The sequence below is a fragment of the Barbus barbus genome, assembly GCF_936440315.1.
Source record: "Barbus barbus genome assembly, chromosome: 26".
NCBI classification, from domain to species: domain Eukaryota; kingdom Metazoa; phylum Chordata; class Actinopteri; order Cypriniformes; family Cyprinidae; genus Barbus; species Barbus barbus.
In genome coordinates this window covers 9,360,904-9,377,048 of record NC_136754.1, presented here as the reverse complement: position 1 = coordinate 9,377,048, position 16,145 = coordinate 9,360,904, and the positions used below count along the sequence as shown (strand labels likewise).

Sequence of the window (16,145 nt, the reverse complement as noted above, 5' to 3'; positions counted from 1 at the left end):
TTTCTGACTCGCATGCATGAAATATAAATTAAATGTAACTAACCTGTGAAAAATATTCCATCACTTTGAGAACTGCCCACGTGAATGCTCACACCAACAAGATCACAGGATGTGATGTCAGTCCAGACAAAAAACTGTTTGCTACTGTCTCACTAGACTTAAATTTGAAGGTAAAACCAAGAAAAAAATCAGTTTAATTCAGAACTACATGTAGTGGTGTGGGCGTTTTGAAGTATTCATCAATTATGTGGCTGTACTTAGGTGTGGTCAGCGCAGAAGAGCAAAGAAGTGGCCTCTCTCATGAATCCCTCCCCCCTGAACTGTGTGAACTTTGACCTTGAGGGTCAGCTCGTGGCAGTGGGATGCTGGGATGGAGCTGTTCGTTTGTGGAACTGGCTTGAACAGAAAAATGTTACGGTGAGGAATGACTCTGAAGATCCGTTATTATGCCTTATATACTAAAACTTATTTCTCTTCTATTTAGACTCTGTTAGGTCATCAGAGTTCGGTGCGGAGTCTGTCTTTCTCTCCCTGCTCCTCCATGTTGTGCTCAGGCTGTCTGTCAGGAGAAGTGCGGCTCTGGTCAGTGACAGCAGCTGCTTGTGTGGGCAGTTATCATGCTCACCGCGGCTCCACGCAGTCACTAAACTTCCTGCAGGGAGGAAACCTCTTGCTGAGCGCCGGACATGACAGTGTGGTGAGGAATATGATCTGATAATCGTCAGTTCTTAGATTTTGTTACAGTGATTCACTCTGCCATGCATCTTAAAACACTCAGTACTGATTGAGTACTTTTTTGTTGTCTAGGTTCATGTATGGTCTGGTGGTCTTGGGAAAACTGTTACTGTTCTGGGAGAAGAAAAGGTACTTTCATGCTCTTGAAATCGAATTGCTACTTATTTTAGTATTTTTACTGCTTATACTATTTATGAATATAAAATTCTGCACTAAATTCATCCTGAACCACTTGACTTACTTTTTTGTAAATAATTTATGCCTCTGTTGATCTTTGTAAACTTGTACACGTTTGTGTGACATTTAGGCCTGTTAATTTAACTTTATTATTTAGTGTGAAATTTAGGAGCTTAAATCAAGATACTTGAAATATTAAATCATACAAAATGTACTTTTGTAAATAATAATAAATGTGCAAGTAAAAATTAATCATTAAAATTAATTGATTAATCAATCAGCATGTTGTGTAAATAGATATCAAATTTCATGCGACTGACAGCCCCAATAATATTATATGTAATTAATTTGTTTTGGTATAAACTTGTTTTAAAATTTAATATTTGGATATCTCCCATGGATGACATTTGTATTATTTTCATATAGATTGTGATAAACCAACAATAGCACTCCTTAAATACAAAGACAGCTTTGATTTTTTTTCATTTTTGCAGAACCAAAGCTTAAACTTTCTTGAAAACATCAACATTTCTATTGCAGCCTTGCAAGCACTCACATTTCTTTAAGTAAATCAGAATAATTTTAGTTGAACACCTTTAAAAATTATGTTAATTAATTATTATTTGCAGACACCAAAATTGCAACAGCAAAAACGCGCCAGACATAGAAATGAAGATGAAGCTAATGCTCTGTGCGTGGCTGTTACCGTTGGATACGCTGCTGTAGGTTACCATGGAGATGGTATCAAAATGTTCAGTTTGAACTCAGGTAAGAAACATTGACATCCATTTAAAAAAACTTTACAACTCCATAAATATAGAGCAGGGACAGAACTCATCCCAAATGCTTTGTGCTGTAGGAGAGAAGGTTTGGTCCAGTGAGGACCTCCCGGTGTCCATGCTCTGCCTCATGTGGATGGAGGCCAAAGAAACAGAGCTGCTGCTGTCGGGGGGCATGGATCACCGTCTCAGGGTCTGGGGAAGACAAGGAGAAAATCCAGAAAATCTTGTGTTGATAGGATCTTTTGGTGTGCAGAAGGGACCAATTCTCGCCCTGGCTCACAACTCCACCTGTGTGGCTTCTGCGTCTGGTCAGTGCACACAAAATATTTTTTAAACCTTTATTTATATGCAGTTGCAACTATGCAGTTGATTTTGATATTCAATTTATATTCAACTGGCCAGAATTTTGAGATCACATAAGAGCTTGCTCAGGTACTGAGAAGCTAAACCATTTAGAGTTTTGTAAGAAATTAGCAGTACATCTGCAGTGTTGTTATGGTCATTCTTAAATGCCCGAGCAAAGTCTGTCTTCAAAGTATTTCTGTATAATTGCCTCCAAGAACGGTCTTGCACAACTGCATTTCCAAACAGCAGGCATCCATCTCTGAAAGCAATGACCGCATTTGTTGTGTTTCTTCTGCTCGCTCTGAGGTGCAAGTCATGTATTGTATATGAAAATTATTATATTCAGTGGCTTCTCCTACACTTTGTAGTGATATTTAATGCCAGTCTATCTAGGAGGTGACTATTTTATTCTCTTTGACTCGTTGGATGGAAACAGTGCATATTCACAAATGTTCTGTGCAATATTTTGTTTTATAAATGCTACAAATGTAGCTTTCAAAAGAAAGATAGCTATTAAAGAGCACACCCAGGTTGCAAATGACGACGAAGACTTGACAGAGAAGCCATCAAGTGTTAGACAGTATTGTAGCTTATTATATGCTGAGGTTTTTGGTCCAATAATTAAAACTTTTTTCTTTAGAATTTAGTAGTATGAAATTTCTAGTCCTCCAATTTGTTTATATCAACTATGCATTCAGTTTTGTGAATTGGTATGTTTCATCAGCCTATGAAGAAATATAGAGCATCATTAGCATAACAGTGGAAACTAACACCATGTCTTCTAATGATATTTGTTGATGGATTTATTGATGGATATTTAGTTTTTGCATACTCATTTCAACCTATTTTTACATTTAGATTACCTTTGCTTTCATCTAAAACTCAAAATTTATCTTTATAAATAGTAATTTAACAGTGTAAAATGCAACCTTTAGCATATTTTAAATTGAATATCTATTTTCATACTGTTACCATTTTTATAACAATGGATTTAAATTTTTAGAGGTTTTATTTTAAATATTTTTATTTAAATGTTTTTATTTTCTATTTAGCATTTTATTTTATATCTGCTAAATGCATAAATATTTTTGTATTTCTTTTTATTAAAATTTTTCTGTTGAAAATTTAATTTTGTTTTAGATGACTTCACTATTGCTCTGTGGTTGAAGAATAATTTAACTTCTAAGCCCTGGATTGACCCTAAAGTGATGTGTATTCTGAGAGGTCACAATGGAGGGGTCACATGTCTCGCTTTCAGTCCTGATGGGAAAGAGTTGCTGTCAGGAGGGAAAGATCAAGTACTTGCTCCACTCAACATCTGTCACTGGAAGAAATAGAAGAGAATACAAAATTTCTGTCACACTCAGTTTAATCACAATCTTTTCTAATAGGCTTTGATGATATGGAAGGTAAACACTTCTCCTCCGGTTCTTTCCCAATCCATTTCCAATTGCCATGGAGACTGGATTACAGGATGTGCCTGGACATCATCTGCTGTGGTGAGAAAGACATTTACAAAGTGCTGTTTAATTCATTTCATCAACATCTGACTTTGTGTCTGTAACTGAATACAAAACCTCTCTCACACCTCAGCTCAGCTGCTCCAGTGACTGTAAACTGCGGATGTGGGATATCCAGACAGGACATTTGCTGAGAGAGATCCTCTCTAGTTCATCTCTGAGCACATTGTGCTGTTGGGTAAGACAGTTGTGCCATGTTGCAAAGACATACATGGTGGCAGTTGTGGCCTAATGGATAGAGAGTCGGAGGGGGTTAAATGCAGAGTATGGGTCACCATACTTGGCCACTTGGTCACTTCACTTCACTACAGAAGTGGAACCTGTTAATATTCATGTACTTTTTAATGTCTTTAGGAGGACCATGTGATGGCAGGCTCTACAGATGGAATGCTGATGGTTTGGAAGTGGGAATCAGGGATAGAAATCACCAGGATCCAGGCCCACAAGTCATGTCTCCATCACTGCACTGTTGTCTCTCAGCCAGGTACAGTGACTAATACACACATGTGTACACAAATAGCTATTTGATATCGAAATATAGATATGTATCTTGCAAAACCATTTTTTGCACACAGATCTGGAAAATAATTTAAAACCAGAAGACTTATTGGTAGCTTCAGCATCAGAAGATGGAACTGTTAAACTCTGGCATCCACTGCAGGTAACGACTACATTTTTTTCATTAATAGTTTAATTACATAATTTTAAAAATAAATATTAATTGCAAATCAGATATTTAAAACAATTTCCATAGATTAAGTCTAGACATGCATAATATATTGATGCTATTGTAAGAATCTATAGTTTGCTCCGACCCAGATTCCACTCCACAATATATGTTTGATCATGCTTATTTCCCAAAATGGCTTAATTATTTTAGAGAAGAAGAAAGTCAACAGTTATGTTGTTCCTAGGCCATTTGGGATAATCACATCCTGAGCAAATGGTGACCAATTGTAGAATGGGAGCAGGTGTGGGACACAGAGAACCATCTCAGACAAAGGGGTGTCTGAACTTAATTAACATACAAACCACAGCTGTTACAACAGGAGCAACTTCATTTACATTAAGTGTATAAATGGTTTTTCCTTGAGAATTTGCTGTCATTAAATGCTCACTTACCGTTAATCTTTGAATAACACTAGTAGTTTAATAATACTGCTAAATTTAATCTTCAGCAAATATGAAAAGGAATCCATTTTCATACTGTACATTATGATCTGATGCTTAATTCACTTCTAAAATGTAAGTTTTTTTTATTTATTTTTTTAGACAATATAATAGAGAATTTGATATTCACCATTTGTTGTTACCGGCCATAAAATTAAAATAATTGTTGTCATATCCGTATCAGTCAGAATTGTAATATCAGATTCAGTGCATTCCTTATTATTCTCAAAATTGTTTTCATAGGTACAGCATCACAACACTCTGCACGGTCACAGTGCAGAAATCCAGTCTTTAGTGTGCAAAGAGGTCGGACTGCCGGACTTCTTCACTGTCTCATTGGATCGCTCCCTCAGGTCATGGAGCTTTACCACAGCAATGGGTACAGCAAATGGTCAAAAAAACATAATCTAATTTGATGCAAAAATCACTTTTTTTCTTGTGAAGCTATAGCAGTGCATCCAAATATAGCATTTGATTGGTATTAATAACTTAACTTTTTGATATAAATTCATCCACAGAAACCCCTCGCTGCCAGAAGGGCAGTGTCAGAGCTGTGTGCTTCCTGGGTACTGATGATCTCATGGTGTGTGGTTATGACAAAGGCAGATTAGAGATATGGCATCAAAATTCAATGGTTTACTGGAAGAAGGTAATCATGGGTTGAGAATTAACATTATTATTTGTTAATCGGTTATCAAAAATACAGCCTGAATTCTGGAAATGTTGGGACATTTTTTTTATTAGAATAAAATGAAAACTAAAAGACATTCAAATCACATCAGCTAATATTTTATTCAAAATAGAACACAGAGAACATAACAAATGTTTAAACTGAGAAATTTTAAAGTTTTGTGTACAAAATGCATCCAAAACACGCAAGTTGCCCTTACCGTATGCACTTATGCACCCCCATACCATCAGAGATGCTGGCTTTTGAACTGAACACTGATAACACGCAGGAAGGTCTCCCTCGTCTTTAGCCCGGAGGACATGGTGTCCGTGATTTCCAACAAGAATGTCAAATTTGGACTCGTCTGAAATGAGCCTTGGCCCACAGGACACGACAGCACTTCTGGACCATGTTCACATTTGGCTTCCTTTTTGCATGATAGAGCTTTAGTTGCCATCTGCAGATGGCACGGCGGATTGTGTTTACCGACAGTGGTGTCTGGGAGTATTCCTGGGCCCATTTAGTAATATCAATGACAGAATCATACCGATGAGTGATGCAGTGTCATCTGAGGGCCCGAAGACCACGTGCATCCAACAAAGGTCCCTTACACACAGAGATTTCTCCAGTTTCTCTGAATCTTTTGATGTTATGCACTGTAGATGATGAGATTTGCAAAACCTTTGCAATTTGACGTTAAGGAACATTGATTTTAAAGTATTCCACAATCTCTTTACACACTCTTTCACAGATTTGAGAACCTCTGTCCATCTTTACTTCCGAGAGACTTTGCCTCTCTAAGAGATCCCTTTTATAGCGAATCATATTACAGACCTGATGTTAATTAACTTAATTAGTTGCTAGATGTTCTCCCAGCTTTATCTTTTCAAAATGTCTTGCTTTTCAGCCCTTTGTTGCCCCTGTGCCAACTTTTTTGAGACCTGTAGCAGGCATAAAATTTGAAATGAGCTCATTTAGTGGATAAAAGTGTAAAATTTCTCTGTTTAAACATTTGTTATGTTCTATATGTTCTATTGTGAATAAAATATTGGCTCATGTGATTTGAAAGTCTTTTAGTTTTCATTTTATTCAAATTTAAAAAATGTCCCAACATTTCCGGAATTCGGGTTGTACAGTGTGAGTGCTCTTTAAACTCTTTCAGTTGGAAATGTCAGAGTGAACGCCTCTGTGTGTGTTGAAGGTCAGTGATGGCAGCTTATGTGCAGTCACTGGGATGCCGGACAATGAGCTGGCGGTGAGTTGCAGCGACTGCTCTGTATATATCTGGAAGATGGAGCAGGATACCAAGAAGTGCATTGTGGGGTAATGATTTTTTAACTGTTTTTCACTTCCATACTTCAGTTCTGCTAACTTGGGCCCAAATTTTGCCATTTTAAACCAATAGTGTGTGTATATACAGTGCCCTCCAAAAGTATTGGAACATTAAAGACAAAATAGCTCTGTTGGCTGTGGAGTCAAGACATTTACAAATATGGTTAAAAGATGAATATGAGACAAAACTGCAGAATGTCACATTTTATTATTGGGTGATTCAACACATAGATGTTTTACCAGCTAAGAAGTTCAGCACTTTTAACGTTTCATCACCCTATCTGATGTGAGCATAAGTATTGGGACAGTTGCCTCACAGGTCTTTCTAAGTGATCAGCTGTGTCCTGTTGCATTACTTCTTCAGATATTAAAAGCAGGGAATGTGTCGTATCATTTATATCCATTACTTCTGTATTCTGAATCTTGCATTCGATGATGACACACACAAACCAGGATGGAGATGAGGGAGCTGACTTTGAGAGAAAAGCAAGCAATTTGGATGCTAAAAGAAAAGAGGAAGTCAATTAGAGCTCTAGCAAAAACAAAGGGCATGGAGAAATCAAGAGTTTGGAAACCACCAGCGACACCAGCAACCAACAACGACGTGATCGGCTGAGAAAACAACAGTAGTTGATGACAGACAAATCATAAAAGCTGTGAAAATGAACCATAAAAGACATGTCTGTAAAATCACCAACAACTTCCAGAAAGCTGGGGTGATGCTCTGACAATCTACTGTCCTCAGGAGACTTTGACACAGAATTACAGATGCTACACAGCAAGATGCAAACCTCTGACCAGCACCAAAAATAGAAAGGCAAGATTAGAGATAGATAATAATGTGGAAAAAAAAGGGAACTGCAAATGATCCCAAGCATACAGCCTCATCTGTAAAGCATGGTGGAGGTGGTGTCATGGCAGGGGCATGCATGGCTGCCTCTGGAACAGGCCCTCTCAACTTTACTGATGACTTAATGTATGATGACAGTAGCAGAATGAATTTGGAAGGGTACAAAACCATCTTGCCAACCAATATTCAAGAAAATGCCACCAGATTCATTGGAAAGTGCTTCATATTGCATCAGGACAATGATCCAAAACACCCTGCCAGTTCAGTCAAGGAATTTATAAGGGCAAAGAAATGGAAAGTCTTAGATTGCCCAAGTCAATCTCCAGATTTAAATCCGATTGAACATGAATTTCACCAGCTGAAGAGGAGAGTAAAGGCAGAAACTCCCCAAAACAAGCAACAATTGGAATTGGCTGCATTAAAGGCTGGGAAAAGTGTTTCAAAGGATGAGACCAAGAGTCTGGTGATGTCTATCTCAGACTCACTGCTGTGATTGTGCGCAAGGGATCTGCAACTAAATAATAGCTATTAATCTTTGATATCTGCCTTATGTTCAACTGTCCCAATACTTATGCTTATATCAATGAGTGGGATGAACTCTAAAAGTGCTGTTCTTTTTATTTGGTAAAACATGTATGTGTTGAAACGGCTAATAATAAAATGTGGCATTCTGTAGTTTTGTCTCATATTCATCTTTTAATCATATTTGCAAATGTCTTGACTCCACAGCCAACAGAGCAATTTTGTCTTTACTGTTCCAATACTTATGGAGGGCACTGTATATGTATATATGTGTGTGTGTATATATATATATATACAGTATATAAATAAATAACATTATTATGCTTGTAATTACACTACTGAAATGAAATGCATTTTCAAGGGCAAGCATATATATATATATATATATATATATATATATATATATATATATATATATATATATGCTTGCCCTTGAAAATGCATATATATATATATATATATATATATATATATATATGCTTGCCCTTGAAAATGCATTTCATTTCAGTAGTGTAATTACAAGCATAATAATGTTATTTATTTCATAATAATATTTGTGATTTTTGGATTGGATCATTTTAGGATTAACTTAATCTAAAAACTTCTAATAATTTATTATTACAATTTATTTATCATTTATTTATATTGTTAAATGTAATCTTTAATTAATCTCAAAATGAATATCCATTTTTAATGTTGTCATAATGTTCTAAATTCACTTTACATTTCACTAAAATTTAAAACGATTGATTTTTTGGGTGTTTTATTTTACATTTATTTAAACAAAATATTATAGATTTTTAATATCTGCTAATTATCAGTTATTATTTTATTTTGTTCCAGGCTCGATAAGGTGTCTTCATACAAAGTGAAGTCTCCTGTGAGCTTTTTGTTCTACTGTGGCAGCCTGTTTGGAGTATGTTCGGATGGAAAAATCATTGACGTGGTCTCTACTAAAGACGAATTCAAAGAAGTTATTCGGTAAATAAGCATATTTTTTATACAAATAAAAGCTGTCCCACACTCCTCTGTTAAGCAGTTTTCCATGCAAGTTGGCAAGTGCATAGAAAATAATAACATTCCTTCACTGGGTAATACATAGTAAATGTACATTATGTGTGTTTCATTGTAGCTGGGCAAATGAGGTACGTCCTCTCGGTGTGATGGCGAATGATAACAAGAGTTTTTGGCTGTTTGGTCAGAAACAGGGCGCTCTGTACATTGGCCTCATTGTAAGTTCATCATCTGTCATTATTGTGTGATATTGACATTGACAGTGAAAACTGTTATAATAATCTGAAATGATCTGAAATGATGTCTTCCAGTTGTCTGTGAATCCAAGTGGGTCTGACATAACCTTTTGTGAAGATGCAGTAGGCCAGAGGCCAGATTACTTGGAGGAAGAAGAGGAAAGAGTTCAGAATATGGAGGAGAAGGAGAAGGAGCAGCAGGAGGAGGAGGAGAAGCAGCTGCAGCTACAGGAGGAGAAGCAGGAGGAGGAGGAGCAGCTGGAGGAGAAGGAACAGCAGGAAGAGGAGGAACAGCAGGAGAAGCTGAGTGAGGAACAGCGGAGGGAGAGGCAAATTGCAATCCAGAGGCAATCTCAGATCAGCACCTGGATCACAGCTGCAGAAGTGCAGAACGGTATTCCTGTTTTAATGTACTGAATTAAAGAATTGATTTGTCAGGACGTCTAAAAAACATGAGAGTTAAGTGCACTTGTAACTTTTTTCCCTCTATGAACAATATTAAACTTAAAGGGGTCATATGATGCGATTTTCAAGTTTTCCTTTCTCTTTGGAGTGTTACAAGCTGTTTGTGCAGAGATGAGATCCCTGAAGTTGCAAAGGCTAAAGTCTCAAAACCAAAGAGATATTCTTTATAAAAGTTAAGACTCTGCCACGCCCCCCTAAAACAGCTCATTTAAACACGCCCCCACATGTCTACGTCACTGTGTGGGGAGATTTGCAAAACACCGCCCAAACGTATACGCAATGAAAGAAGGCGGAACTATTATTCTGGCTGTAGTATTTCGTTGTGAAAGTGAAAGTACTTTGTTTGGGCTTCCAAAAGAGGACACAACTAGAAATCAGTGGTTAAGTTGTATTTACAACACTGTTCCAGAACAGTTCAACCCAAATATTAGACTGTGTGCACTGTGCAGCGCATTTTACAGAGGACTGTTTCCTGATTCTGCAAGAGTAGCCTACAATGCTGGCTTGCACAAAGGCTGTTTATATAAAGTGGGGCAATTCCAACTTTGCAAGGACAGTCTCACCCTTGAGGTATTCGGCCAATCACAACGCACTGGATAGCTGGCCAATCAGAGCATGCCTCGCTTCTCAGAATGATGAGCTTTGTAAAAATCGACGCGTTTCAGAAAGGCGGGGCATAGAGGAGCAACAATAATGTATGTGGAAAATAATGTTTTTTGAACCTTGAACCGCATAAACACATTGCATTACACCAAATACACAAAATAATGTTCTTTTTAACAACGTCATATGACCCCTTTAAATAAATTCTAAATATTTAGTCCGAATATAGTTTAGTCATAATACAGTTGTGCACAGGTAAATGGCATCATATTTGATGAATGAAATCCAATATTTGTTTCTTACTAGTTCTGAAATGCTGATTCCAAAAATAGTGCCTGTTTTGCTCTTGCATCATGTCACTCTTTTTCACAAAATATGGGCATTTTGTAGGATTTTAGCTTCTGACAAACATCACCAGTAAAACTGCCACACGATTCTTATCTTTCTCTGACTCTGAGCCAGTTTACAACTGTTTGTTTCATTTAAAGCTGTTTTACACGCATTATTTTATGCCTAATTCTGATTTCAAGGTTAGAATTATGACCAGTGACAGTTGAAAATGCAAATATGACCCAAATGTGTTCTGCTGCATCTGATGGTGTTTTACAACATACAAACAGCAACAAAAATGTAGATTTTGTTTGAAAAAATAAATAAAAATTTTATAAAACGTAGTGCATATTTTTCAACTCCTTTGCAAATTGTAAATTAAATGACACATTTGAATACTTATTTTTGTCGTGAAAAGTTTTTGTTATTTTAAGTGTATTAAAACTGATACATATATAATTTGAATAAACCTTCATTCTTATTTTGTGAAATAATTATATGATGGAAAGTTTTTTATTTTTTATTAGGTAATATTAGACTATTTCTTTCAAGATACAGTGCTGTGTAATTTATAATAAAAACTCTTATATTCCATAAAAAAGAAAATGTTCTATTTAGAAAAAAAACAATGACCTATTAACCTCTCCTCTAGTGATCATGTGAACTGCTCTTGACTGATACTGATTCACTGCAGTTTCGTTGTTTTAAGACATGTTGTTGTTGTTGTTTTTTTCTACAGACTTTTTTGTGTGTGGTGATTGTAAAGGGAACCTGTGGTTCAATCAGCCTCCTAATCTTTCCACCTGGACTCCAAGAAGACCGGCAAGTATCCTTACATTCTCTCATAGATATGATCATATGTCAATCATGCAGTCATGTGTTTCTGATAAATGGTTTGTGTGACTGGTCTGTAGGCACACACAGACAAAGTGAGTGTACTGCGGCTTACAGACAGCCTCATCATCTCAGCGTCTCATGACAGAACCGTCAAACTGTGGGACAGACGAACTAAGAAACAGGTATTTTTATTCTTGCTTTTATGCACAGTGTGTATACCAGTGTTTATTTCACCTGCTCTCTGTTTCTCACTCGGTTTCTATATTTCACAGGTGGGCATGTTTGTGTGTGGAGGCCCTGTCAAGGTGCTGGAGGTGAACCCATGTGACCCCAAGGAATTTGTTTGTGGTGATGCGCAGGGTCAGCTGTACTTCCTGTCTTGGAAAGGTTGATTTCCTGAACATCAGTCAAAGGACACAGTCACTTGTTGCATGTCATTATTCATACATTCGTAATCTTTAATCTTTTATTCAATTAGCTGTAATGTTGCATTCTGCACATTTTCATTTTATTTTACACTCATGAAGCATGTTGCACTAATGATACTATTGTCTTAAACTAAGCCATGATATGAAGAATATTTGTGTTGATTTCATTAAATAAATTGCAGCGATACAGCCTCAGATGCAGTTTTGCATCCTGCCATCAAATTTGTTAATGCGGTAAATAAAAACCATTTCACCTATCAACTTGAATTTCATTTTATTCTTTGCCAACATGATCAGATGATATGAGCCAAATTTGGTGGAAATCAGACCAAAGGTCTAGAAGTTAGAAAAAGTAGGGTTTCAGCATAAATCTAAATTGCTGACAGAAAGATTGACCGACTATGGCATAATTGGTATCAATGTTCTCGGCATGACCCAAGGAATCTATCAAGATGACAATAGACAAAATTAGTCAAACATCATTAGCCTTTTTTTTTTTAAATTTCGTTATAATTTTGCCATAAAACCTTTTGAGTACCTTCAGGGCATGGTGCCGAATACCAATGCATTTGTAAAATATAGCATTTGTTTAAATAATGTAAAATGGTTGATCTCCAAAATGGCCGGCATGGGAAAATTGGGTACCATTTGACTCGACATGCTGCTCCGAATATAATGAGGTTAGGTAAAATATAGCTAAAATAGCCATTTTTCACATTTCCTGACAACTAAATTAAGCTGGGCCGAAACTGTGCAGGTCATGGTTTTTATAACATACACCAAGTTTGGTTTGACTACGCTAAAGCGCTGTCAAATTTGACATGCTCTTTTTTTCAAAATCGTTTTTCGATAACGTTTTGACTAATCAACTTGAATTCCATAAAAACAAATTCAGCATGGCCCCTAATAAAGACATTTTGCACTTAGATAATTGGCACCTAATCTGAATACTGCTCAATTCAGATTATAAATTATTAGCATCTCTATATACCACTAGATTAAAACCATGTTTGGAGGAAATTATATCTGTCACCCAATCAGGATTTATGAGCCAAGGAATTAAAGGAAAATCGAATTTTGCTTCCAGAATTTTTTGCTTTGAGCTATTGGTGGCGCTAGAGAGACTCCAAACTTGGTCAACTTATATCTGTCACCCAATCAGGATTTATGAGTGGAAGAAATATTTTAGATAATATTCGACTGGCGTTAGACCTTTTACACTACTCAGAACTAGTAAATGAAGAAGCTCTTACTTTGTTTTTAGATTTTTATAAGGTGTTTGATACCGTTGAGCCCAATTTCATATTTCAGGCCCTCAATCATTTTGGTTTTGTGCCAGCCTTTACAAATATGATGCACACATTTTATAATAATATATCAAGTAATGTATCTTTGTCCAGTGGTGGTACTTCTTGTTTTGTGGTTCAGAGAGACATTAGACAGGGATGCCCTATTTCCATTTTTTATTTTTATTAAAATAAAATAAAAAAATAAATTTTAAATATTTACATTGTACATTGCTCCCCAGTTAATGCCATTGAGATTGGATATTTCACTTTAACTATTAGTCAACTCACTGATGACACTTGCATATTTCCAAAGAGCCATGATCAACTCCCTATTATTCTGGAAGTTATTTTCTGAGGCCTCAGGTCTATCACTGAATCAGTATAAGAGTGAGATTACGGCAGTAAATCCAGTATATCTGGAATACAAGTTAAACAAGTGGTTAGGTATTAGGTAATGTATTGCAATTAGCAAATCAGCATGTAAGAGAATTAGGTGGTGGTGAAGAAGTACTTGAACAACTGGGCGACCACTGCAGAAGTGGTGAGAGAGACAGCTAGGAAGTTACTTGGTTAGGGTGATAAAGGATGCAGTTAGAAATGTGCTGGCAAGTGTGGAAGGAGTATTTTGAGGAACTGCCGGATGTTGGAAATGGAAGAGAGAGAAGGTTGGATGATGTGGAATTAATGAATCAGGAAGTGCAGGGGATTCGTGAGGATGAAGTGAGGGCAGCCGTGAAAAAAAAGGATGAAGAGTGGAAAGGCGGTTGGCCCAGGTGACACACCAGTGGAGGCATGGAGATGCCTATGAGAAGAGTGTCAGGAGTGATTTGTGATAGAAGGGTGCCTTGCAAGAGTGAAAGTTTACAAGATGGTTGTGTGACCAGCTATGTTGTATGGCTTGGAGACAGAGTTGAGAATGCTGAGATTTTCTTTGGGAGTGACGAGAATGGGCAGGATCAGAAATGAGCATATTAGAGTGAAAGCACAGTTAGGAGAGTTTGTAGACAAAGTGAGAGAGGTGAGATTAAGATGGCTTGGGCATGTGCTGAGGAAGGATGTGGGGTATGTTGGGGGAAGAGTGTTGAGGATGGAGCCACTGGACAGGAGGAGAAGAACAGGAAGACCAAAAAGGAGGTTCATGGATGTGGTTGATGGAGGACATGCGGATGATTGGTGTGATGGAGGAAGACAAAATGGAGACATACAGGTGCATCTCAATAAATTAGAATGTCGTGAAAAAGTTCATTTTTTCTTGTAAGTTATTTCAAAAAGTGAAACTTTCATATATTTTAGATTCATTGCATGTAAAATAAAACATTTCAAAAGTTTTTTTGTTTTAATTTTGATGATTAGAGCTTACAGCTAATGAAAGTCAAAAATCAGTATCTCAAAATATTAGAATATTTACATTTGAGTTTCAATTAATGACCATCCCTATAAATTCCAGGTATCTCTTGTTTTTTGAAACCACAATGAGGAAGACTGCTGACTTGGCAATGATCCAGAAGACAAACATTGACGCCCTCCACAAAGAGGGTAAGTCACAGAGGGTCATTGCTAAGGTAAAAAAAAAAAAAATGTTTTTTTTTTTTTTATTGGTCTTATGAAGTATTCTAATTTGTTGAGATCCAAAGACTTAAACTACTTCAGTCTGTGTGCAGTGAATGTATTTAATACACGAGTTTCACAATTTGAGTTGAATTACTGAAATAAATTAACTTTTCCATGAAATTCTAATTTATTGACATGCACCTGTAATATCCACTGTGGTGGCCCCTAATTGGAGCCAAAAGAAGAAAGAAGGGTATTCGCCATTATGTGTTTTTATAAAGAGAAGTCAGAGATAATCTTACTCTTATTTTCAGTTGTACTTTTACAAAATATTTTTTTACCCAAAATTCACCGTTTATTTTTGATAAATATAGGCCTACTATAAAGCAAAATACATGTCAACTTTACCAAATGGTAGACTGTTTTCCACTGATTTAAAGATCTTTAATGTTTCTTTAATCTCAATACAGAACAAAAGTAAAGATGTTCAGACATCTTTGCTGCTGGAAAAGATAAATAATGAATTAGATGTATGATTTTTTTATATATACATATAAGATTGAAAAGCTTTGCTTTCATAATTTCATTGATTTATGTTTGCTTATGAGTCATGTATTTAATAAAAGGAACAACGACTAACGACGTTACACAAGAACGCATATTGAACGCCTTCACCAACCTTTGGTAATGCATCTATATTCGGTTCATTACGGTAGTGGCACACAAAGGTGATCAGGGCTGGCGCCAGCTCAACTACCAAAACCCTGCCGTGCCGCCCCCACTTCACTCTCATAATTAAATACAATTTTAAAGATTGGAGAATTTGTTTATTAATACAACTGCATTAAAATAAAAGCAGACACGGGCATGTTTTCTGATTATTAATCCCCCCCCCCCCCCCCCCCCCACTGCAACGTTAAAATAAATAAATAATAATAAATAAATAACCACTAGTATAGCTGCAAACGCAAATTAAGTGTACAAGCCTGAAGTGGCCATGGGAAGATTTGGGAGAATTCCCAGTGAGCAGCGCAAAACAGCTGGTGTGTGCACAACTATTAGTAGCCTACCCAGGGCTTAATCTGAACAAACCTGGTCCGGATCCGGCACCTACGAATTCTCATTCTCATTTGGCGGATCCCCTTCCTCCAATGAAAGACCTTTGTGTCAGGGTTATTATAGTTTTGCATTTTTTAAGTAATATTGCTTTCAGTTTTCGCTATAAATTTCAGTTTCGTTTTTATTTAAAAAAAATTGTTAATTTTAGTTTAGTTTTTATTTTGTGAACA

The 16,145-nt window shown here is 36.5% G+C and overlaps 1 protein-coding gene across 1 annotated transcript in view; it reads left to right on the top strand.

Annotated features, from left to right (window-relative positions):
* The window catches only part of LOC306845618 (telomerase protein component 1-like), a 47,935-nt gene extending 35,660 nt beyond the window's left edge, over positions 1–12,275 (top strand). The window contains exons 37-56 of the mRNA XM_079378523.1: positions 71–170; positions 262–417; positions 485–697; positions 808–864; positions 1,542–1,680; positions 1,772–2,002; positions 3,180–3,337; positions 3,431–3,538; positions 3,633–3,737; positions 3,914–4,043; positions 4,135–4,220; positions 4,973–5,108; positions 5,248–5,378; positions 6,601–6,722; positions 8,947–9,084; positions 9,236–9,335; positions 9,429–9,747; positions 11,491–11,573; positions 11,666–11,770; positions 11,861–12,275. Of these exons, the coding sequence (XP_079234649.1) occupies positions 71–170; positions 262–417; positions 485–697; positions 808–864; positions 1,542–1,680; positions 1,772–2,002; positions 3,180–3,337; positions 3,431–3,538; positions 3,633–3,737; positions 3,914–4,043; positions 4,135–4,220; positions 4,973–5,108; positions 5,248–5,378; positions 6,601–6,722; positions 8,947–9,084; positions 9,236–9,335; positions 9,429–9,747; positions 11,491–11,573; positions 11,666–11,770; positions 11,861–11,980 (2,737 nt within the window). The 3' untranslated portion in view covers positions 11,981–12,275. The remainder of the gene's footprint in view (positions 1–70; positions 171–261; positions 418–484; positions 698–807; positions 865–1,541; positions 1,681–1,771; positions 2,003–3,179; positions 3,338–3,430; positions 3,539–3,632; positions 3,738–3,913; positions 4,044–4,134; positions 4,221–4,972; positions 5,109–5,247; positions 5,379–6,600; positions 6,723–8,946; positions 9,085–9,235; positions 9,336–9,428; positions 9,748–11,490; positions 11,574–11,665; positions 11,771–11,860) is intronic.
* The last annotated feature ends 3,870 nt before the right edge of the window (positions 12,276–16,145 follow it).